Raw genomic sequence first — 24,684 nt, 5'->3', positions numbered from 1 at the left:
TGATTGGACGTTCCACGTATGATTTCCAGGCAGCAGTATTTTATTAGCGAACGTTAGATGTAATTCCTGGTCGTCCTACGTCCGTTTTACATGCAGCTTGGTGGCATGGTAGAATGACGTATTAATGATTGGAAGTTCCACGCATGATTTCCAGGTACAGTAGTTCATTAGCGAACGTTAGATGTAATCCTGGTCGTCCTACGTCCGTTTTACATGCAGCTTGGTGGCATGGTAGAATGACGTATTAATGATTGGAAGTTCCACGCATGATTTCCAGGTACAGTAGTTCATTAGCGAACGTTTGATGTAATCCTAGTCGTCCTACGTCCGTTTTACATGCAGCTTGGTGGCATGGTAGAATGACGTATTAATGATTGGAAGTTCCACGCATGATTTCCAGGTACAGTAGTTCATTAGCGAACGTTAGATGTAATCCTGGTCGTCCTACGTCCGTTTTACATGCAGCTTGGTCGCATGGTAGAATGACGTATTAATGATTGGAAGTTCCACGCATGATTTCCAGGTACAGTAGTTCATGAGCGAACGTTAGATGTAATCCTGGTCGTCGTACGTCCGTTTTACGTGCAGCTTGGTCGCATGGTAGAATGACGTATTAATGATTGGAAGTTCCACGCATGATTTCCAGGTACAGTAGTTCATTAGCGAACGTTAGATGTAATCCTGGTCGTCCTACGTCCGTTTTACATGCAGCTTGGTGGCATGGTAGAATGACGTATTAATGATTGGAAGTTCCACGCATGATTTCCAGTTACAGTAGTTCATTAGCGAACGTTAGATGTAATCCTGGTCGTCCGACGTAAATTTCTAGTGCAATTTAGTCACATAGTAGAAGCAGCTTAGATGAACTCTAACAATATATAAACGGCGTACTTAACTTCAATAAGCTGTACTTACTTTAGAAGCTAAAAACAATAGGCGGGCTTTCGGCAAATATGACAGTAACCATCTGCAGTAGCATAGGGTTATTGTAAGTTAATATGGTTATTTGTATTGTTTACATTAACTATTATCTTGAAGTAGAACTTTTGAAGCAAATGCACATTTAAACTACAGCAATACATATTTCCTAGATATGTGTAAACAATAGACTACTTAAAAACAAATTGCATTGAGAAAAGATTATTTTTGTATGTGTTTACTGTTCATACATATTGTTTATATATGCATGATGGTTCTACAATTTAACATAATATTATTTTAACACTCTGTAATTTATGATGAATGTATTAATTAAAAGTGGTTGACTTGTCTACACAGAGAAATAAATTTCCAAGTTATTGCATGACAATGCAGTTCTGAACTCAGTTTGAAAGTGCTAGTTACTTTGCGAAGTTACTTTAAAGTCAATTTGTCCATTATATTAAAAATAATTATTTAAAAAGTGAGAGAAGAGGGTTATTTTATGCAAAAATTGTGTCATTGCTTTGACTTAACATTAGCTGATGTGCGTTTTACGCATTCCTTAATTTAAATAGTTTTGAGCTTAAGGTTTGTGATCTAAATGATCTCCATATAAGTCAGAGCAAATTGAATGATTTTGTTATTTAGAATTACCTGTACTGATAAGCGTCTTTCAGAATTTGGGTGATTCTGTCGTAGTTACTCTGAAAGGAGTAATGGTTTGCGAATAGTATATTTAGAACAGAGTAAAAAGTTTAGTCTATGGCCTATGTAGTTTGTTATATTAAGGGTGATATTTATTTATAAAATCCAAATTTTAAAACCTTTGTGCCAGAAACTCTTCCTAATATTTCAAAAGAGCACAGTTATAGTCATATTAACTTTCAAAATTTGTATTAAAATTCTTGAAAACATCTCATACTTAAGACTTCAGACAATCTAACTACTAAAAATGCTACAGTAATTCACTTGCAAAATCATGTGGCAATTAAATTTCAGACAATCTAACTACTAAAACTGCTATAGTAATTCACTTGCAAAATCATGTGGAAATTAAATTTCAGACAATCTAACTACTAAAACTGCTATAGTAATTCACTTGCAAAATCATGTGGCAATTAAATTTTAGATAATCTAACTACTAAAACTGCTATAGTAATTCACTTGCAAAATCATGTGGCAATTAAATCTGAAATCATACCATTTCATGGATTATTGCATTTAAATTGGTAAAGGTAAAGTTATTTCTAGATTTTTATTAATTAAAATAAATTTGCTCAACATTTTACCTATTTATCTGAGCTTATTATATTTGAAACCCATCATTATCATAAGTCTGTATTGATAGTTTTCTAGGATGGTAAATGAAATGGAAAGATAAATCCACTACAAATTAGCAAAATTCAAATCTAATAGAGTTGAAGCCCTATTCCGAGGCACTAGTATGCACCGCATGAACATGTTTCAGATAAAAACATAAAGGAACATTTAGATCTCTATATTCGTCTGAAGGCTATGTTATTTCCAAAACAAAAGTTAATAACAAATAAGAAAAAACTATCTAAATTATTTTTTTAATATGCGCTTTTTTAAGAACGTTTAGACAATGACACTAATACTTTTTGATATTTTAACCATCACTAGAACTTATATTATTGTATAAATGTGAGTATTATAAATATAATTAAATGACCATCTTACTTAAGGTACATGGTTATTCATATCTTTTTAAGTTTTCTCACCTCAATTATAACAGATCGTACATTTAGATCTGAGAGCGGAAGTACAGTGAGAGTTTCCGTCAGGAGCATTTCCCTTTCAGAAATCGGTGACGTCATAGCAACACGTGACAACCTGTCGTGTCGCATCCACACTCCCTCGAGTATTCAAGTCACGTGACTATGGTTACATGGTGAAATACTGCTAAACCTTTTTTATTCTATCAAATTATGTACGAGTTAACATACGCCTGCTTTGCAATGTAATTAAACTTTTCTATAACTTCAACACCTGTGGTGAGTAATGTACGACCTACTTGTATATCATAGTCAACAGTTTACAATGCGGTTCATTTCAACATCAGTTGTCACTCAGACATTTAGGATAATCAACATATCCTCGCAGATTTGAGGTGATACTTAAGAATTTTGACCATATCAACGATAGTCATCACTCGTGTAAAGTTTTACATAAACCGGAAATAATAATATGTGTAAATCTATCTAAACAAGTAATAAATAATGTGATTGTAATGATTTCTCACGAATTGTTCAATGAAACAAAGGCTCCGTTTGTGTATACTTATGCTATTACAATTAGTACAATAGTTTTTATATATTTTGGGATGGATATCAAAAGTATCGTAGCTTGAAACATAATATTTTAAATTGATTATGGTTAAAATGTATTTGTATTTTCTTAAGATTATTTTTAGCATAGCACATTTAAACATTAAGATATATTTTACACCACAAGATTAAAACATTGTGACATAAAACGGAATATTGATACTAAAAATATTGTTTGGATAAAGAAAGTGATAGTCATGATTTTGGATAAAACGCTGTGTTAAATAGTATGAATAATGTGGCAATGAATGCAGGATGAAAAGTGTACTCACATTTACACCACAATAACTTTATTTTACCTTCTATGAAGCAGATGTTGAGAACTTGAAACTATGGCTCTGGATTATGATCTCTCCGTATATAGATAGCGAGGACCGGATACACATACACAGCAATGACTGTTTATTTTACCGGCTGTGAGGCAGATGTTGAGAACTTGAAAATTTGGTTCTTGTTTATGATCTGTAGGATGGCTTGATATACCCCCACCTAGCCTATGGAGTGATCCTTTGGGGAGCTTTCGCTAACACTCAGTTCCAAAGAGTTTTCAGACTCCAAAAAAAAGCAATTCGAATCATCGCAAAAATCAAATTCAGAGAGTCGTGCAGGCAAGTTTTCAAGAAATTGCAGCTGTTGACTCTGCCATGTCTCTACATATTGGAAACAACTATGTTTTATGTGAATAAATGTACCTTAACCAGAGGACAAGACATACACATGTATGAGACACGTGGCAGAGCAAACTACCGAACTGGTAGACACAGAACGGTGGTTTATGAACGCCTGCCTTCACAAGCGGGTGTTCAATTCCTCAACAGACTGCCCAATCCAATCAAAGATGCTCCAACGCCAAAGGCGTTTAAGACTCACCTAAAACGCTTCTTGGTGTCTCAAGCGTTTTATAATGCAGGTGAGATTTTGGCTTTCAACTGGGAGGCCGCCCAATTTGAAGAATGACACCGCTGTTCGAAGTGGGTTGCATAGGCGATGAATGAAAGAGGTGTAACTTTAAACATTGTATGTCTGTATGTGTATTATAGTATGAATGACTGAAATTTTAGGATATTATTATTAATTGACGTTTGCCATACGATGTATTATTGTCTCAGCAATAAAGCAGATTTGATTTGATCTGTAGGATGACAGATAGCGATGACCGGATACACATACACAGCAATGACTGTTTATTTTACCTGCTGTGAGGCAGATGTTGAGAAATTGAAACTTTGGCTCTTGTTTGTGATCTGTAGGATGACAGATAGCGATGACCGGATACACATACACAGCAATGACTGTTTATTTTACCTGCTGTGAGGCAGATGTTGAGAAATTGAAACTTTAGCTCTTGTTTGTGATCTGTAGGATGACAGATAGCGATGACCGGATACACATACACAGCAATGACTGTTTATTTTACCTGCTGTGAGGCAGATGTTGAGAACTTGAAACTTTAGCTCTTGTTTGTGATCTGTAGGATGATAGATAGCGATGACCGGATACACATACACAGCAATGACTGTTTATTTTACCTGCTGTGAGGCAGATGTTGAGAAATTGAAACTTTAGCTCTTGTTTGTGATCTGTAGGATGACAGATAGCGATGACCGGATACACATACACAGCAATGACTGTTTATTTTACCTGCTGTGAGGCAGATGTTGAGAACTTGAAACTTTAGCTCTTGTTTGTGATCTGTAGGATGACAGATAGCGATGACCGGATACACATACACAGCAATGACTGTTTATTTTACCTGCTGTGAGGCAGATGTTGAGAAATTGAAACTTTAGCTCTTGTTTGTGATCTGTAGGATGACAGATAGCGATGACCGGATACACATACACAGCAATGACTGTTTATTTTACCTGCTGTGAGGCAGATGTTGAGAAATTGAAACTTTAGCTCTTGTTTGTGATCTGTAGGATGACAGATAGCGATGACCGGATACACATACACAGCAATGACTGTTTATTTTACCTGCTGTGAGGCAGATGTTGAGAAATTGAAACTTTAGCTCTTGTTTGTGATCTGTAGGATGACAGATAGCGATGACCGGATACACATACACAGCAATGACGGTTTATTTTACCTGCTGTGAGGCAGAAGTTGAGAACTTGAAACTTTGGCTCTTGTTTGTGATCTGTAGGATGACAGATAGCGATGACCGGATACACATACACAGCAATGACGGTTTATTTTACCTGCTGTGAGGCAGATGTTGAGAAATTGAAACTTTAGCTCTTGTTTGTGATCTGTAGGATGACAGATAGCGATGACCGGATACACATACACAGCAATGACTGTTTATTTTACCTGCTGTGAGGCAGATGTTGAGAAATTGAAACTTTAGCTCTTGTTTGTGATCTGTAGGATGACAGATAGCGATGACCGGATACACAAACACAGCAATGACGGTTTATTTTACCTGCTGTGAGACAGATGTTGAGAACTCGAAACTTTGGCTCTTGATTATGATCTGTAGGATGACAGATAGCGAGGACCGGACCAGTTGGCCAACCCGGCCAATGACTCTGGCTGGTGGGGAGAGAGGCACGGCAAGTCCCGAGTACAAGGAGTGCAGGAGCCGCCGGCCCGTCAGTCTGTGCGCCTGTGACTCCTCGAGGACATCATGCGCGCATTCCCTAATCTCGCTTTCATACTTTTACCCTGTAAGTACAACATATTGTATTCTCTATTAGTGTAACTAATTAGTTATAATCTTGTATTTAATATTAGGCAGTTTTTATAGTTAAAGATTTTGACATTTTAAAACAATAAATTTTATTTTTCAAAGCTCTAACTCAAATTTATTTTTATTCTCTCGCAGTTATATTAATTCAGTCACAAGGGCTGTGGTTACCAGTTGAATTGTGCCAACATGACTGCTTCTGTTATTATACCTTTGTATTGTTTCAGATTATGCCGCATAATATATTGTAAGCCAAAGCTAAAGATTATATAGGACTACATGAATACACACACAAATACAATTAATTATGATCACTTTCATTAACAATGTGATTCTACGACTATTATATACACGTGTAAATAGGTACATACAACACGTAATCATAATCAGATTTTCTAATGAAAGCCAAGTAATCGTACGATTATTATAGCAAGTAAATAAGTAGCCTACAAACACAATCATGAGCGTGTTCCTCATTACAAAATGCCGTATAGTGACATGAGAGCAATGTTTATAAATGTTTTTGTTCTTTTTGTTACAAGTAAACTGAGACTGCAGAAGATACACCGTAACTATCACCCTTTTGCTTTGACGTGGTGTCACCACATTTGAGCCCATCTCCAAAAAATTAAAACCACCTATCATAATTACTATTAAATAACATTTAAAATCCAATTTTGTAAATTGCATATGCTAATTTAATTCACACTTATTTTGATCCAACTCTTAATTATTGATTTCAAATCAATATCACATTACAGTTCTACATGTTTAAACACAACATATTAACTTCCAGCTCAAAATGTTCGCCGATATACGTTAAGTTTAAGTTATGTACCTGAAAGTTGTAAGGAAGACACGTACTTTCTTTTACTGAAACAGTGGATTTTATAGAGAGTTCGGAAGGGATCTCACAACGCACGGAGAGTAAGCTTGTAACTGGGCCGGAACTGATGGTGGCTGTTCCGATGGGCAACGAAACGGTCTAATAAGTGGTCAGCTCTCGAATATAACAGGAATTAGTTTACATCCAGGTGTAAAAACTGTCATTTTAGTCTCATCTCTGGAAACACTTTCATTAATTAATTAGGATTCAAATCTATCACAGTTTGTAGCATTATGTTTACTTTCATTATTCTGAATCTTGACCCTTATGTGAGAGAATCTATAGTCCATAATCTGAGCACTACGACCACTGACATGAGTAAGTTAAGTAGTCTCTATAAAGTGAGTAGTCTGCCTGGATGTAGGTGTCTTACCATTTCGTTTAGTGTGCACAGGTCTGATCAGTCGCGGTGACGATAATATAGACTACCATGACTGACAGGGATTATACATTGTAGTGGGAAACAGTATATTGTGTGTTGTTTTGTACCCAAGTACTTGCACCTGATATTTTTGTGTCACAAGTCTCGCACTGTACTAATATCAATAACTAATAATACCTTTGAGTGTGGGCACGAGATATCATTCAATGATTTAGACTAATCTCTTAATTGTATCCTCTGAATGGCACCCTAAAGTCCATATATAGTTTAAAGAGATACATCCCTGGGTCGAAAACACGGTAGAATCAAATACAAAATCGATAAGCTCTCCTGACATAACTATTTCTATAAATTTTAGTATCTAGTTTAGTACTCATAATGACAACTCGCTGAAATATGTATTATTTTACAATTTACCTCTTCTAACATCGAGACTTGTCTTGCTGGTCACTCTTACCATTATTTTATCTATAGTAATACGACTATGTATCTAAAACTATGCAATACAAAACTTAATATTACACTGTACTGTATAACATTTATACTAATGCCCCTTCTTTATTGTAGGTGAATAAAATATTACTAAAGCAAAATTCTACATATATATGTAGAATAAATAAATACGGTACAACTTTGAGATAAATATTTCTTACAAGCAACTATTCGGTTCTCTCATATTATTAGTGATTGCTAGATAATATATTGATACCAAATTCTATCACTTTTTTACGTCCTATGTATTGGTGTAATTATCATACCGCATTTACCACCTACAAATTGTGGTTAGGTAAACGGAAACAAATTGTTTAACATAAATTAGGAATAAGGAATAGTGCCATAACTTTTCCTGCTATGCTGGATAGTATCTTGCAAAGTCAGTTTGACATCTAATCCTAGTTCCTGTTTATTAACAAATACAGCTTATACTGAATCGTGACGTCAAACTTTATAATGATGTTATGGAGACCTGTGTATCTAGTGATGAAGATGCAGATCAACTTCTAATCTTTTCTAATCAGCTGTTCTGATGTGAAATAGAGTCAACCTTTGAAACGCGTCTAAAATATAGTAAAACTGTTGTAATGAAATGCAGAAGAGAATCATATTTTGAGGGCTTTATAGTTTTTAGAGGAGACATTTGAACAAAACAAGGTCTAAGAAAAGTACGGATCTAAGAAGTGTTTGGTATATTTTATAATTGAAATTCCTGTCCATCAGACCATACTTCAGATTTTCTTATCTGCACTCTGGTATACTCTTATTATTTGAACTTGTAAGAGATGTATTTCATTTTTAGATTTAGCAACATGAAAATGAATTTGATACAACATACTGACTTGTGACGTCATGACTAAGTACTTGTTTCATCTTCTGCCTAATGTCTTAGTTAAATGATATTAGACTATTGGAGTTATTATGGAGTCATAATTACACTAGCTACTAACGACTGTCTGGTTAGTTATTCGATGTTAAGGCTGATATATTTACAATCAGTGATGGTACAGTAATATACCGACCCACGCGTGTAAACATTACAGACGGATAGCTTTCATACACTTTGCTTAAAAGCGGATTTTGTTTCGGTATATCTTACAATAACACCTACGGATATCTTACCAACTGTTACGTGTGTCACTACACCAAAGATTTGGTGCTTTGAACTTGAGTCTATGGTATATCTTACAATAACACCTACGCTTACCAACTGCTAACTACACCAGATTTGGTGCTTTGAACTTGACTCTACAGTATATCTTACAATAACACCTACGGATATCTTACCAACTGTTACGTGTGTCACTACACCAGATTGGTGCTTTTAACTTGTGTCTATGGTATTCTTACAATACACCACGATTTGGGTGTGTCACTTTTGGTGCTTTGAACTTGAGTCTATGGTATATCTTACAATAACACCTACGGATATCTTAGCAACTGTTACGTGTGTCACTACACCAGATTTGGTGCTTTTAACTTGAGTCTATGGTATATCTTACAATAACACCTACGGATATCTTACCAACTGTTACGTGTGTCACTACACCAGATTTGTGCTTTGAATTTGAGTCTATGGTATATCTTACAATAACACCTACGGATATCTTACCAACTGTTACGTGTGTCACTACAACCAGATTTGGTGCTTTGAACTTGTGTCTATGGTATATCTTACAATAACACCCTACGGATATCTTACCAACTGTTACGTGTGTCACTACACCAGATTTGGTGCTTTGAACTTGTGTCTATGGTATATCTTACAATAACACCTACGGATATCTTACCAACTGCTACGTGTGTCACTACACCAGATTTGGTGCTTTGAACTTGATCTACATGGTATATCTTACAATAACACCTACGGATATCTTACCAACTGTTTACGTGTGTCACTACACCAGATTTGGTGCTTTAACTTGTGTCTATGGTATATCTTACAATAACACCTACGGATATCTTACCAACTGTTTACGTGTATCACTACACCAGATTTGGTGCTTTGAAACTTGAGTTATGGTATATCTTACAATAACACCTACGGATATCTTAGCAACTGTTACGTGTGTCACTACACCAGATTTGGTGCTTTGAACTTGAGTCTATGGTATATCTTACAATAACACCTACGGATATCTTACCAACTGTTACGTGTGTCACTACACCAGATTTGGTGCTTTGAATTTGAGTCTATGGTATATCTTACAATAACACCTACGGGATATTTACCAACTGTTACGTGTAGTCACTACACCAGATTTGGTGCTTTGAACTTGTGTCTATGGTATATCTTACAATAACACCTACGGATATCTTACCAACTGTTACGTGTGTCACTACACCAGATTTGGTGCTTTGAACTTGAGTCTATGGTATATCTTACAATAACACCTACGGATATCTTACCAACTGTTACGTGTGTCACTACACCAGATTTGGTGCTTTGAACTTGTGTCTATGGTATATCTTACAATAACACCTACGGATATCTTACCAACTGTTACGTGTGTCACTACACCAGATTTGGTGCTTTGAACTTGTGTCTATGGTATATCTTACAATAACACCTACGGATATCTTACCAACTGTTACGTGTATCACTACACCAGATTTGGTGCTTTGAACTTGAGTCTATGGTATATCTTACAATAACACCTACGGATATCTCACTAATTGTTACGTGTGTCACACTACACCAGATTTGGTGCTTTGAACTTGTGTCTATGGTATATCTTACAATAACACCTACGGATATCTTACCAACTGTTACGTGTGTCACTACACCAGATTTGGTGCTTTGAACTTGAGTCTATGGTATATCTTACAATAACACCTACGGATATCTTACCAACTGTTACGTGTGTCACTACACCAGATTTGGTGCTTTGAACTTGACTCTACAGTATATATCTTACAATAACACCTACGGATATCTTACCAACTGTTACGTGTGTCACTACACCAGATTTGGTGCTTTGAACTTGTGTCCTATGGTATATCTTACAATAACACCTACGGATATCTTACCAACTGTTACGTGTGTCACTACACCAGATTTGGTGCTTTGAACTTGAGTCTATGGTATATCTTACAATAACACCTACGGATATCTTACCAACTGTTACGTGTGTCACTACACCAGATTTGGTGCTTTGAACTTGTGTCTATGGTATATCTTACAATAACACCTACGGATATCTTACCAACTGTTACGTGTGTCACTACACCGGATTTGGTGCTTTGAACTTGTGTCTATGGTATATCTTACAATAACACCTACGGATATCTTACCAACTGTTACGTGTGTCACTACACCAGATTTGGTGCTTTGAACTTGAGTCTACGGTATATCTTACATTAACACCTACGGATATCTTAGCAACTGTATGTGTGTCACTACACCAGATTTCTTGCTTTGAACTTGAGTCTATGGTATATCTTACAATAACACCTACGGATATCTTACCAACTGTTACGTGTGTCACTACACCAGATTTGGTGCTTTGAACTTGAGTCTATGGTATATCTTACAATAACACCTACGGATATCTTACCAACAGTTACGTGTGTCACTACACCAGATTTGGTGCTTTGAACTTGTGTCTATGGTATATCTTACAATAACACCTACGGATATCTTACCAACTGTTACGTGTGTCACTACACCAGATTTGGTGCTTTGAACTTGTGTCTATGGTATATCTTACAATAACACCTACGGATATCTTACCAACTGTTACGTGTGTCACTACACCAGATTTGGTGCTTTGAACTTGTGTCTATGGTATATCTTACAATAACACCTACGGATATCTCACTAATTGTTACGTGTGTCACTACACCAGATTTGGTGCTTTGAACTTGTGTCTATGGCATATCTTAAAATAACACCTACGGATATCTTACCAACTGTTACGTGTGTCACTACACCAGATTTGGTGCTTTGAACTTGTGTCTATGGTATATCTTACAATAACACCTACGGATATCTCACTAATTGTTACGTGTGTCACTACACCAGATTTGGTGCTTTGAACTTGTGTCCACGGTATATCTTACAATAACACCTACGGATATCTTACCAACTGTTACGTGTGTCACTACACCAGATTTGGTGCTTTGAACTTGTGTCTATGGTATATCTTACAATAACACCTACGGATATCTTACCAACTGTTACGTGTGTCACTACACCAGATTTGGTGCTTTGAACTTGTATCTATGGCATATCTTAAAATAACACCTACGGATATCTCACTAATTGTTACGTGTGTCACTACACCAGATTTGGTGCTTTGAACTTGTGTCTATGGCATATCTTAAAATAACACCTACGGATATCTTACCAACTGTTACGTGTGTCACTACACCAGATTTGGTGCTTTGAACTTGTGTCTATGGTATATCTTAAAATAACACCTACGGATATCTTACCAACGGTTACGTGTGTCACTACACCAGATTTGGTGCTTTGAACTTGTGTCTATGGTATATCAGACCTGTAATTTCAAAGGAAATGAAAAAAATGCCTTCATTAAATAGGTTAAAATATGACTTAAAACCCCCTAGAAAGCAGAGACTCGACGTCTTGTGTTGTGCTAATGGGAATATCCTGCTTTGAACATCTGCTAGTCCGTAGATATGACCAATAACAATTCTCTGGTCCAATGTAGTTATATAGGACGGGGTGACCTTGCGAGGACAATAATCCCTAAAGATGTCATGGGATTTCTTAAAGACCAATTGAGACATCCTTTCTCGAGTTCACTGTATACGAGTACATTGAATTACACAAGAAGGGATGGTCAGTCGACAAATTTTAGATAAATGATCAGTCGAATGGTGGTTACTGAAGGCCGATTTCAATTATTGTATATAACATTCTTAAAAAAAGTGATAAAAGATATTTTATTTTTCATTTAAACATTTAATGATATTTCATTAAATTTATATCAGAACTTGTGGTCGACATAATCACTATATTTCATCTAATCCAGTGTTACTTTCTTTTTATTTCGACTCATTATTTCCCAGGAGAAATTTGATAAAACCCCAATTTACACGTATTGATATCATTTATACATGAAACGATAAACACCAGCTGTATGATGCAAAGGAATCAGTTGTGATGGGCACAGATTGTTTAAGTGAAATTACTTTTGTAAATCCAAATAAAGATTTTTCCCACAAAGTTGTAGCCATATATGATGGTATAGTTCTGTACAATACTCGTATATACAAATAATGTGACACTAAGAAGTTTTGTGCTGCACTATAACGTGTTATATGAACCTCTTATCTCCATAGGAATGGGTTTACGAGGACGACTCAAAAATAATGCGTAGTCCTCAGTATTTGAAAAATCACAATCGGTTACTTTTGTGCATGCATTGAAAAAAAGGCTTCCACTCTATAGCCGAATACTTGTTAACAACTGACATTGGCAAACACTTGAATTTAGTTGCTCTACTAACTACTATATTTTAGCCTATTTTATTTAGGGGCATTGAATATGAAATGAAGTTATATTTATGGCTAGATTAGTCACACACATAATACTGTTGGGTTGTACAGATCGTTGTCGGCTTAGTCAACACGCTAAAACTGTAATAGAAAGATTGGGAAAGATGAAAACTTACATTTTTCCTTAGTAATTCGCGAGGGAGATTTTGTAGCTCCAAGAAATTTGCTTTCCTGTTCAAATCCTACAGTGGTTAATTCTGAGGTTGGCCGTATCGGGTTATTTGTTTGGGCTATTGGCGTTAGACAACTACGTAGTGGTGTCTATGATATTTACCTTCGATACACGATTTTAAAACTACCGACATGTCTATTATTTGATTTTGACCATTCTATAATGTGATTTAGTATTTTTATACTAGCATCCCTGCAAGACCTTATTCGTATGCAACAAGTGCTACCTGGTTCAGAGACCCTCTCGACTTGTATTTTGATTTTACAAGAAGGTAACATGTTTTTTTTTCTTAAAATAAGGAGCAGGCATTGGGAAAGGATGCTTTTTCTAAATCAAAATAATCAATTCTGGTTGGACATGAAGAAGCTCTGTTGGATGTAGCCATTTGTGATGAATGCTGATAGGGAAGGGGGGAAGTTGAGCTTATATCTCCCTTCGGAGTTATAAGAAAACGAGTTGTCACTGATCTTTGATACACTCACCCAGACGCGGTTTTATGGAAGAACATAAACCCTAACGTTTCTGCACCGAGACTCACAACCCACTCACAAAGGTTGGGAACAAAACCTACAAACTCGTAAATTTTATATTCAATAGCTGACTGTTTCTCAATAAAGATTCTCCTCCCATAAAGTTAAAACAGGAAAGTTATCTATCTGTGTACTTAATAAGGTATATGTTTTATGTTCTTGAGCAATAAAGTTAAAAATACACTAGTAAAGATATTTGCAATAAATAACAAACATTTTTGTGGGTTTTTAAAATTAGTCTTCACAAGACACGTAGTACACAAACAGTGTATAGCAACATTTAAAAGTATATGCTATATGTACTCAGTGTCAGATATTAATAATTCACGTTTATTCTGGGAGGATGAGGAACTTTTGTTGATAAACTGTACCACAGTACTGTGAAACACGTTACCAATAAAATTAGTAATATTTGATTTGTCACAGCAATTTACCATTTCTCTCCCATAATAAATTCGAGATTGGAATAAAGGCATAGTTAAGTATGATAGTGGGATTCGTTTAGTAAAGAAATTAGATTATATATATATATATATATATATATATATATTTGTGTGTGTGTGTGTGTGTGTGTACGTGCACGCGCGTGTATGTTTTAATTTGTATTGTTGGTTTACTCTGGATGCACTTCTCAAAACAATGATGTGACTCTAAATCAGCTTGTTAGAAATATTTTATATATTTGATAATTTTATTTTATTCGGCAGTCAACCTTTAGGGTAAAAAGAATTGTCAATTAAAATTGCAGTCAACGAAGCCTCAATTAAATTTCTCGTCCGGAATATTTTTTAAATATATTTATTGGATGTTTACCCTTTTATTCTTTGAAATACGATTATTTTGTCTATGATTGTATTGTTGAAAAATTATTTTCAAGCTGTAATAATACCGATTAATAGGAACAAGGCTACATTTCTACATGCCTCAGTGTTTCAATCACTGTTTATTTTAACATTTAATCTTGCTCATTTGGTTCGATAAATGATTAGTATGAATCAAGTAATCGGTATAGAGTATTGATAAGATATAAAGTAAAGGATTATTGTTATTTATGAATTAATAGGAACAAGGCTACATTTCTACATGCTTCAGTGTTTCAATCACTGTTTATTTTAACATTTAATCTTGCTCATTTGGTTCGATAAATGATTAGTATGAATCAAGTAATCGGTATAGAGTATTGATAAGATATAAAGTAAAGGATTATTGTTATTTATGAATTAATAGCAACAAGGCTACATTTCTACATGCCTCAGCGCTTCAATCACTGTTTATTTTAACATTTAATCTTGCTCATTTGGTTCGATAAATGATTAGTATGAATCAAGTAATCGGTATAGAGTATTGATAAGATATAAAGTAAAGGATTATTGTTATTTATGAATTAATAGGAACAAGGCTACATTTCTACATGCCTCAATGTTTCAATCACTGTTTATTTTAACATTTAATCTTGCTCATTTGGTTCGATAAATGATTAGTATGAATCAAGTAATCGGTATAGAGTATTGATAAGATATAAAGTAAATGATTATTGTTATTTATGAATTAATAGGAACAAGTAATGTCCATATAACATACAAATTAAAATGTGATAAATCTTCAAATTCAAACAATATATACATATACAATAGATCCGAAAGCTCTAGCAACAGGGTTAAGAAACAAAATCATAATTCAATTATTGGCTAGTACTGCCTTATATAGAGTAAAAATGTTTTTACTGTGGAGATTGTGAAAAAAATACAATGGAGTGGAGGCATTGTACCTAGAAAATAGCCAAAAAGAGCATACAAGAAACCGATTCCCAGTGAACTAATTATATCTGTTTAGCATATCCCTTATTCATTTATTCATGGATTATCGTGACACAAACCGGAGTTTAACAATCGAATCCTGATGTTCGTATTGTAGGAACGCCCATGTGGCCGTGCCACAGGAAGCATATGTGCGGGTTTTCTCTCGGCTTTCTCGAGGAACCAGTTCAATTTCATCACTCTAGCCGGCGTGTGAGCGCGTAGGGTGACCTGCAGCTGTATTGTCTTGTTCTGTCACTGGAGGGTGCGGTTCGTGGTTCCGAATCGTTCCCTAATTAACCTTGCAACAACCAGTTGTGAAACAGTTGCAAAATCAGATGTTTCTTGCTTCGTTTACCGGCGCCGTCAGTGTGTCGACAATAGACCCTTTATATTTCTAGTTCTGCCCACGATTTCTATTTAAATAAATTCATATTTTTGAAGGAATACAATTCAAAAAGAAGTTATTAGTTTTATTACAGTTTATACAATAAGGGGAAAATATATTGCATCGATTAAGAAAATAAAAATGTGTCATAGGAACGTACATGTATACTAGGGATTGGAATTCGACTCCGATATCCTTACTCCGATTATTATCAGTAACAAATGATCCCTCTGGATAGTGGACAAGGCGTGTTACATCAATAATAAAACCTCCGTGACTCTGTTACAAAGTTACAGTTTCTGTCAATCGCGATACAGTCGTGTGTGGACTGAGGTTGTTAGAACACACTGCCGGCTAAATATTATATATAAAACTATTTAAAAACCCACTTTACATAGTTTACTAACGGGTAATGACAGAACGTATTCTCTGCGATTAACATTATTTATATAAGAGTATTATCTGAGCGCTCTATGGGATTGACATAGTTTTTAGATGAGTATTACACTCGATAATTACCAAAAAGCACTCTGGGAATGACATAACTTATTTACGAGTATTATCACAACACAATCTAACAAAAATACACTAACACAAAAATAAAGTAAATATAACACAGCTATGGTAGGAAGGGTTCATTCAATGCTGAAGTCAACGTCCGCCTTTAGAGATCCAAAATAGTTCAATTACGAAGAAGATCAAAACGAAATTTTAATCTTTTCGATATCAGAGATGCCCAGGCTACAAAAGTGATCTGTCTGGTTTATCCAGCAGTCAATCTGGTAACTTAATTGTTCCCGTGATGAGACAATATCTTTCCATCTAGATTATACTGGATGGAGTAAACCAAGCAGATACCTAAGAGTCAAAAAGATTCGAATCTCGTGTTAACCTTCTTCTTACCGAATTTTTTTGGATCTCTCCAGACGGATGTGGACTCATGGAATTCCACAGGTCAAGTTAGTGATGGTGTTGAATTTCGTACACTGCACTAAATGGAAGATGAAGTGGAGATAAAATAAATATTCACTAAAAAGTAGTAAGGCTCCACATTTTTAGATTTCGTTCTTGATTTGTTGCAATCTCATACATTTTTCAATATGAAGGGATTCAAATTTTGTAAAAATGTAATGAAATAGCATTTAAAATATATGATAAACTTTGTATATATGTATTGACAAATCGGCCAGGAAATGTTCTATTAGCACGAAAATAAGAAATTAAATAAGAAGACTTTTTTCAACTAATATGTCAAAATAATCGGCACTCGCAAAACCCTTCTTTCAGCAATGGCAGATACGTTATTGATGATGCAAAGTTTACAGAAGATAAATATGATGTTACGCTTAGCCTTTGACCTAGAACCTTTTCAAACTAGTAACACCTATATTTTGCCGATAAAATGTATCATACGCACCCATGACACCCATTTTAATGATAATGACGACTACCGGACTATTATAGTTTGGCATTGCTAGCAAGATTCACTGTGAACCTTTAAATATTTTACTACAAGACGGGTTCTATTCCTTTAAACTTCTACTCTAGCTATGCTAGAACTTATAGGCTTCTCTATACAAAGTTTAACTTACGAGTTGAGGATAATGACGACAACTGGCATATTATAGTTTGATACTGGTAGTAAGATTCACTGTAAACCTTAAAATATTTCAGTACAAGATGGACTCAATACTTGTAAACTTTTACTCCAGCCATGCAATAGGCTTCTTTCTATAAATGTTCAAGTTTTACTCACGAGTTGAGAAAAATGACGACCACTGGGCTGTTATAATTTCATGTTGGCAGCAAACTTGGCTGCGAAACCACAAAGTTTTCACAAGCAGCCAAGTTTGAGGGCAATATCTGTCAACTTCCATTCCAGCTACGAACTAGCTCATAAAGATCTCAATAAGGTTTGCGATTAATTTAGTTTTCAATAGTGAATCCGTACAGAAAATTATAATTATATAAAGAACGTAACCTTCGCTAACTTCATATTCAGTAAATCTCACTACAATGGAGGTAGTAAGAAAAGTTAAATTCATTTAAATAATTATTACGATCACAATCGAGTTCCGAGAGCAAATAGCCCAATAAACAAGTTTATATTGAAAAATAAGCTATGTTAAAATATAAACTCCTGGTAACAAGGTGTCACTGTTTCAATTCTACTGCTGTCACTAAATAATGGTGAAAACTGAGCTTATCTAAATAACTATTATTTTAAAAACGATAAATAAATATTTTTGGTCCAAGGAATATAAAATTCCATTTTTCCAATTGGCAATTTCACCCAAAAAAATGTATAAAATTAAATTGTGTTCATCTGTAGTTCACCCCGTGTGTACCAAAACTACATAAACCGTTTATACTCATTATCGATACATATATTACAAACGTAAATTACGTTACAAACATTTACCTTCAGGTATTTTAATGCACATAAAGTCAAATTATTATATTTTACTTAAATCATACACCAACTGCAGAATTTTAAAAATGAAAGCTAGAATTCAGCGTTCTTTGACAAATTTTTACGCAGTTATAAAATAAAGTTTTACCAAAAACCGGATATAATGTTACGTGCACGTTTTGATTATGTGTACAGTACTGCACGGAAACCGTTGTGCACACGTTACGCATCCAAGAACAACAGTGTATTCAATACATATTTTATAATTCGGTTAAAAAGTGTTTCCTTGTAGTACCGATAACCTGGAAGAATAATATAGCTGGCAGCTGGCAGCAGAGTCGCTTTGTCGAGTTCTCCAAGGTAACACTCCAAGGTCAACCGCCGCGCTGCACAGCTTCAACTGCCACACTTTCTCCGTCAAAGCATCAGCAGCATTACGGTTACCGTTTCCTTCTTGCAACCTCCTGGGATTGAAGCGTGTAACCGTATATTTCAGGCTTATAGAGTATTTTGATTGAAGTACAACGTTTCATTGCCAAATTTCGTTTGGGAATTTCATGTTTCTTCCAACTTCTTAACTTAACGGAGCTACTCATTACTTTTCGTGTCAGAAATCTTCCTGAATCTCGAGTCCTGGCGAGTTATGTTATGGTGACCTTTAGTATTACAACTTTATTCGTCAACTGGACCTGTTTCAGATGGTCAACGCTTCTTCAAAATATTATTTTTTTTTGCTTTCCATTTTTAAAAGATAATTTATTTTTTATTGACGAGGCAGTACATAATGAACAGTTTTCCATGGGTAAAAATAATAAATATGTGATTTATACGTTTAACGTTTCAAAAAAACGAAAATCTTTTCGGCTTACCAACATGTTTTTTAGACGACTAATACGTAAACAAAATCCATTAAACTTAAATCTGGTGCTCTTATGTGTACAATAATATTATTATAAAAATTTGAGGCTTTCTTTAAAATTATATTAACGATAACGTCAATGAAAACTGTCATGCTTTATTCAAACTTCCAATACACAAATTTAAAATTGCTAATATACTTTATAATAGAATAAACGAAATTAACAACTGAAGTATTTAATTAATGTTTCCTTTAAATGTAATTTCAACCCGGTATATATATTATTTCTTCAAACAAAATTAAACGTAAAGAGGAGATATAGCAAGTAAAGGTCTTCAAACAACACGGAATAAGAGTGCAATAACAAGTGACCGGTGGTGAAATGAAAATGAAAAGGAAAAGGTATTGTTTCACTATATATATAATTTTCGAAGGAAATGATTATTTTAAAGTTTGAGTAGCGTGTAATGCGGGCACCTGATCTGATTGTGTTAGCCCGGCTCTCGCCAGCTATTGTCGGCGAAACGCACTTTCACGGCTATTGCGGCCCGCTCCACTTCACGCCACGTGCGCCACTCCACTCAGCTACTAACGGTAGAAGCTAAACAAATTAGTTACACGTCACATTACCAACCATCACGTCTTGCTTTCAGGCACTCAATTTGACAGAGATGATACGTTACAACATGTAACTATAACGATGGCAAACTTTAAACAAAAAAGAGGTGCCACGTGTTTTTGTAGAACATTTAATTCACTTTTACATGTTTTTGTGGTCATGTTGTCAGACATTATCGATTTGGGATCTTGATCGGTTTTAATTACGATGTGTTGACAGTAACAAATCGAAAACTAGCAAACAAGACTTAACTACTTATAATGAAGTACTTGATTTGAGAGGTTGAGTATGATATTCTCTTCCGGGTTTATAAAGAGTGCCGTTGCTTCTAGAGAAACGGTCGGAAAGATAAATTTTGTTACGTTCGCATCCATTTTAACTCTGCCCCTTCACTATGCTTCGTTCAATTTGTGTTAAAAACACTAAAAAGTATTTTATAACAATGGAGGGCGTGGTTGACTAGGTCCTGTAACAGCATCTAACCCAGCATCCGTAAAAGTATAAGTCTAAGAAATTGACGTCATCTATCCTAAAATTATTAATTTACTTCTACTAGAGTTATATCATAACAAAACTAGAGTGTGAGTTCAAAACATATTTATCCGTAACTATTAAATACAATAATTAGTTTAAAGTAGATTGAATCGTAATTATGGCATTGCACATAAGTTAAAGGTGCCATGCACTTGCATCTTGTGAGCTCAAAACATATTTCTTAGAAACTATTTGATACAAATATTATTTTAAAGTAGATTGAATCGTAATTAGAGTATTGCACATAAATCCATTTAGAAAGTGAAAAGTTCCTTCAAAGATATATGAATCCGTTCAAGAATGTATCCTTATGTAATGTATAAAATACCTAATGTAAGTATATATTATGCTACGGTTTACTGATTTAGACTTTCACACAAAGCCAATAGCATTTTGAATAGCTGGATAATCCAAGTGATGCATCTCAAAATTATTAAATTCCTTAATATAAAATTATTAAATATTAACATTCCTGTATAATAAACACCTCCCCAATATTGTACTGCCTGTTCTGATGCTATCGTTGTGAGCATAAACAAAACATTACTTTAGAAACTCTTGCTGTAGCGTGTGTGTATATAGGTACAATGATTCCTAATATTTACAAGAATATTCAATGAACACAGATAGCAATGATAATTTGATGATAGATTTCAGGAAATAAAAAATGTTTTTAATTTAAGTTTTTACTTCAAAAGAATTTATTAATTTATATCGGCAAAACAATAATAACGATAATATTTTAACTAAATTACATTTTATTTACGGTAATTAGCTTATACTCTCAGTAGAACAATAGAGTCAAAGAGTTAAGTTAAATATAATAGTGATTCTTCACGTAATGTTCTAGACATCTCAACTATTTAGAAGATTATTTTTAAACTATTTAAAATAATTTCTAAAATTTTTTATTTGATATAAGTTTGATAGCTTTATATACAATTTTAAAATTTATGGAACACAATTTTAGGTAGATCAATTAATGAATAGGCTGACTACCGTGAAATTATTTATAGAATTGCTGAATATTTTAAGATAAATACCCGTGAATGCACAGCATTGTTTTACTCCGGTTTAGTTTTATTTAACCTTGTATTCATTACTTATATTGCTGTTTTATTATTACACCAGATGTCAAGGAGACTATCCACAAGGAGCCTGGTGCATACCACTGTAGCAGAAATACCGCATTGTAGAGGGAGACAAAACTATATTCTTTGTTCTACCAAGTGTGTACTGTTGGATCGATCCAAGTTTAAGACTAGATTGTGACTAAGAGAGTGAAAATTGCACAAAAGACTGCAATGTTTTATGCACAAAGCTAATGAACAACTTGGCGCTGACACGTAACCGATGTGGCCCTTCATTCTCTGGAGACGCGGCTGGGTCTCGCCACATGAATATGAATAGGAACAAACTGCACACGTTCAGGTACCCATTCACTGCCTAGGCGCTAAGTGTGTCGTAACGTTAAAGGTGAACAAGGTATTACAATATGATGTGTAAGAGAAAGATGAAATACTAGTTAATAAATAGATTATTCAATACATGCAATTCACGCAAAAGCCATGTACCATACATCTCGCATCAGAAAATACTGTACCAAAAGCTAGTAAATTGTCACTATAAAAATATTAAGTTTTAAGGGCTTCGCAACACACTGTACTGTTAAGCTCGACTTTGAAAACAAGATTATGTCACTTGCATGTAAGTGTATTGACAATAATTATAGTTAATATCATGTTTCAAATGTGTTCGCCGAGTAGGCCTACTCTTGAATGATGATGATGGGAGGCTCAAAAACAGATTTCTTAAGGTATTTATCACTGTCTCATCCCTCAGTGCACAAGTGTGGTTATCGTTGAAAGAATTAAAAAATATCTAAACATGTAAATCGCTCCTAATAAGATATTTTATCACAAGATTAAATTATGGAAATAGAATTGAAACATGATAAAAAGGGTGAGTAGATAGATTTAGAAGGTAGGTTTAATAGATAGTGTCAATTAAACAGCGATAAGATGTAGTAAGAGGAACGTTCAGGAAGATTGTCTTGCAGTTTAGAATACCCGCGCTGTTCTAACAATATATTGTAATTATAATAATTCATCATCATTCCTTTAATCATCATGAATATACTTTCACTCCAAAGTACACGCAGAGACTGCTGTAACAGTTTTCCTCTACGATGTATCTAGATTTAGTGGTGGACCGTACTCGAGAGGGTACAGCTTTTCTTAAGCAGGATACTGGCACTGGAGGCAAACAATCGCAATATATAGAAATACTTAGTCTGCAACGCAGCAGTAAGACGCTTTTGAAGGAAAGTGAAAGGAAAGAAGGCCAGGAGTAGGGGAGAATTGTCCTTCAGCATGATACAGACACTCGCAACGCTATAGCTGGAAAACCAACAATGTCAATATTCGACCTCCTATTCAGCTGTGTAGCTGTAGCTATGGAAAATAACAGTAAAAGCTACGTGTAGGTGAGCCTTGTCCTTCAGCAAGATGTAGATACACCCACCGCTCTAATAGTAAAACAAACAATGTCAATATTCGACCTGCTATTCAGCTGTGTAGCTGTAGCTATGGAAAATAAATGTAAAGGCTACGTGTAGGTGAGCCTTGTCCTTCAGCAAGATGTAGATACACCCACCGCTCTAATAGTAAAACAAACAATGTCAATATTCGACCTGCTATTCAGCTGTGTAGCTGAAGCTATGGAAAATAAATGTAAAGGCTACGTGTAGGTGAGCCTTGTCCTTCAGCAAGATGTAGATACACCCATCGCTCTAATAGTAAAACAAACAATATCAATATTCGACCTCCTATTCAGCTGTGTAGCTGTTGCTATGGAAAATAACAGTAAAGGCTACGTGTAGGTGAGCTTGTCCTTCAGCAAGATGTAGATACACCCATCGCTCTAATAGTAAAACAAACAATGTCAATATTCGACCTCCTATTCAGCTGTGTAGCTGTAGCTATGGAAAATAACAGTAAAGGCTACGTGTAGGTGAGCCTTTGTCCTTCAGCAAGATGTAGATACACCCATCGCTCTAATAGTAAAACAAACAATGTCAATATTCGACCTGCTATTCAGCTGTGTAGCTGTAGCTATGGAAAATAAATGTAAAGGCTACGTGTATGTGAGCTTGTCCTTCAGCAAGATGTAGATACACCCACCGCTCTAATAGTAAAACAAACAATGTCAATATTCGACCTGCTATTCAGCTGTGTAGCTGTAGCTATGGAAAATAAATGTAAAGGCTACGTGTAGGTGAGCCTTGTCCTTCAGCAAGATGTAGATACACCCACCGCTCTAATAGTAAAACAAACAATGTCAATATTCGACCTCCTATTCAGCTGTGTAGCTGTTGCTATGGAAAATAACAGTAAAGGCTACGTGTAGGTGAGCCTTGTCCTTCAGCAAGATGTAGATACACCCATCGCTCTAATAGTAAAACAAACAATATCAATATTCGACCTCCTATTCAGCTGTGTAGCTGTAGCTATGGAAAATAACAGTAAAGGCTACGTGTAGGTGAGCCTTGTCCTTCAGCAAGATGTAGATACACCCACCACTCTAATAGTAATACAAACAATGTCAATATTATACCTCCTATTCAGTTGTGTAGCTGTAGCTATAGAAAATAACAGTAAAGGCTGCGTGTATGTGAGCTTTGTCCTTCAGCAAGATCTAGATACACCCACCGCTCTAATAGTAAAACAAACAATGTCAATATTCGATCTGCTTTTCAGCCGTGTAGGAAAGTAAGAGAAAGGCCCAGAAAGAGGAGAACCTTGTTTGCAGGTAGGAAACACACACGATTTATAACAAGCAATTCAATCTGATATGCAGCAGGGATTTTTGGCGAAGAAAAAGTAAAAAATTTGGATTACTGTATTTCAGTATTGGTTTAGTCATATTGGTCGATCATTCTTTTACTTTATTATCTAAGCAGTTAAGGCTATGTTAATAAAATAACAAAGGTAATGGTTTTACTATTGGGGATTTTTAGTAATAGTTCTATTTAATTTCATAAATATATAAATTTACTGATGCTTTAGTACACATGATGAACACTGTTTATTTATTAGCACTAAAATAATATTCAATATAAATAATT

The 24,684-nt window shown here is 35.0% G+C and overlaps 1 protein-coding gene across 1 annotated transcript in view; it reads left to right on the top strand.

Moving 5' to 3' along the window:
• Window positions 1-5,853: 5,853 nt before the first annotated feature.
• LOC124359066 (protein Skeletor, isoforms D/E-like) overlaps window positions 5,854-24,684 on the top strand; it is a 133,797-nt gene continuing 114,966 nt past the window's right edge. The window contains exon 1 of the mRNA XM_046811473.1: window positions 5,854-5,938. Coding sequence (XP_046667429.1) covers window positions 5,899-5,938 — 40 coding nt within the window. The 5' untranslated portion in view covers window positions 5,854-5,898. The remainder of the gene's footprint in view (window positions 5,939-24,684) is intronic.

Source organism: Homalodisca vitripennis, chromosome 4 (genome assembly GCF_021130785.1).
Source record: "Homalodisca vitripennis isolate AUS2020 chromosome 4, UT_GWSS_2.1, whole genome shotgun sequence".
Classification (NCBI taxonomy): Eukaryota; Metazoa; Arthropoda; class Insecta; order Hemiptera; family Cicadellidae; genus Homalodisca; species Homalodisca vitripennis.
Note: the sequence above shows the minus strand (reverse complement) of the source record. Positions and strands in the feature narration are given on the sequence as shown.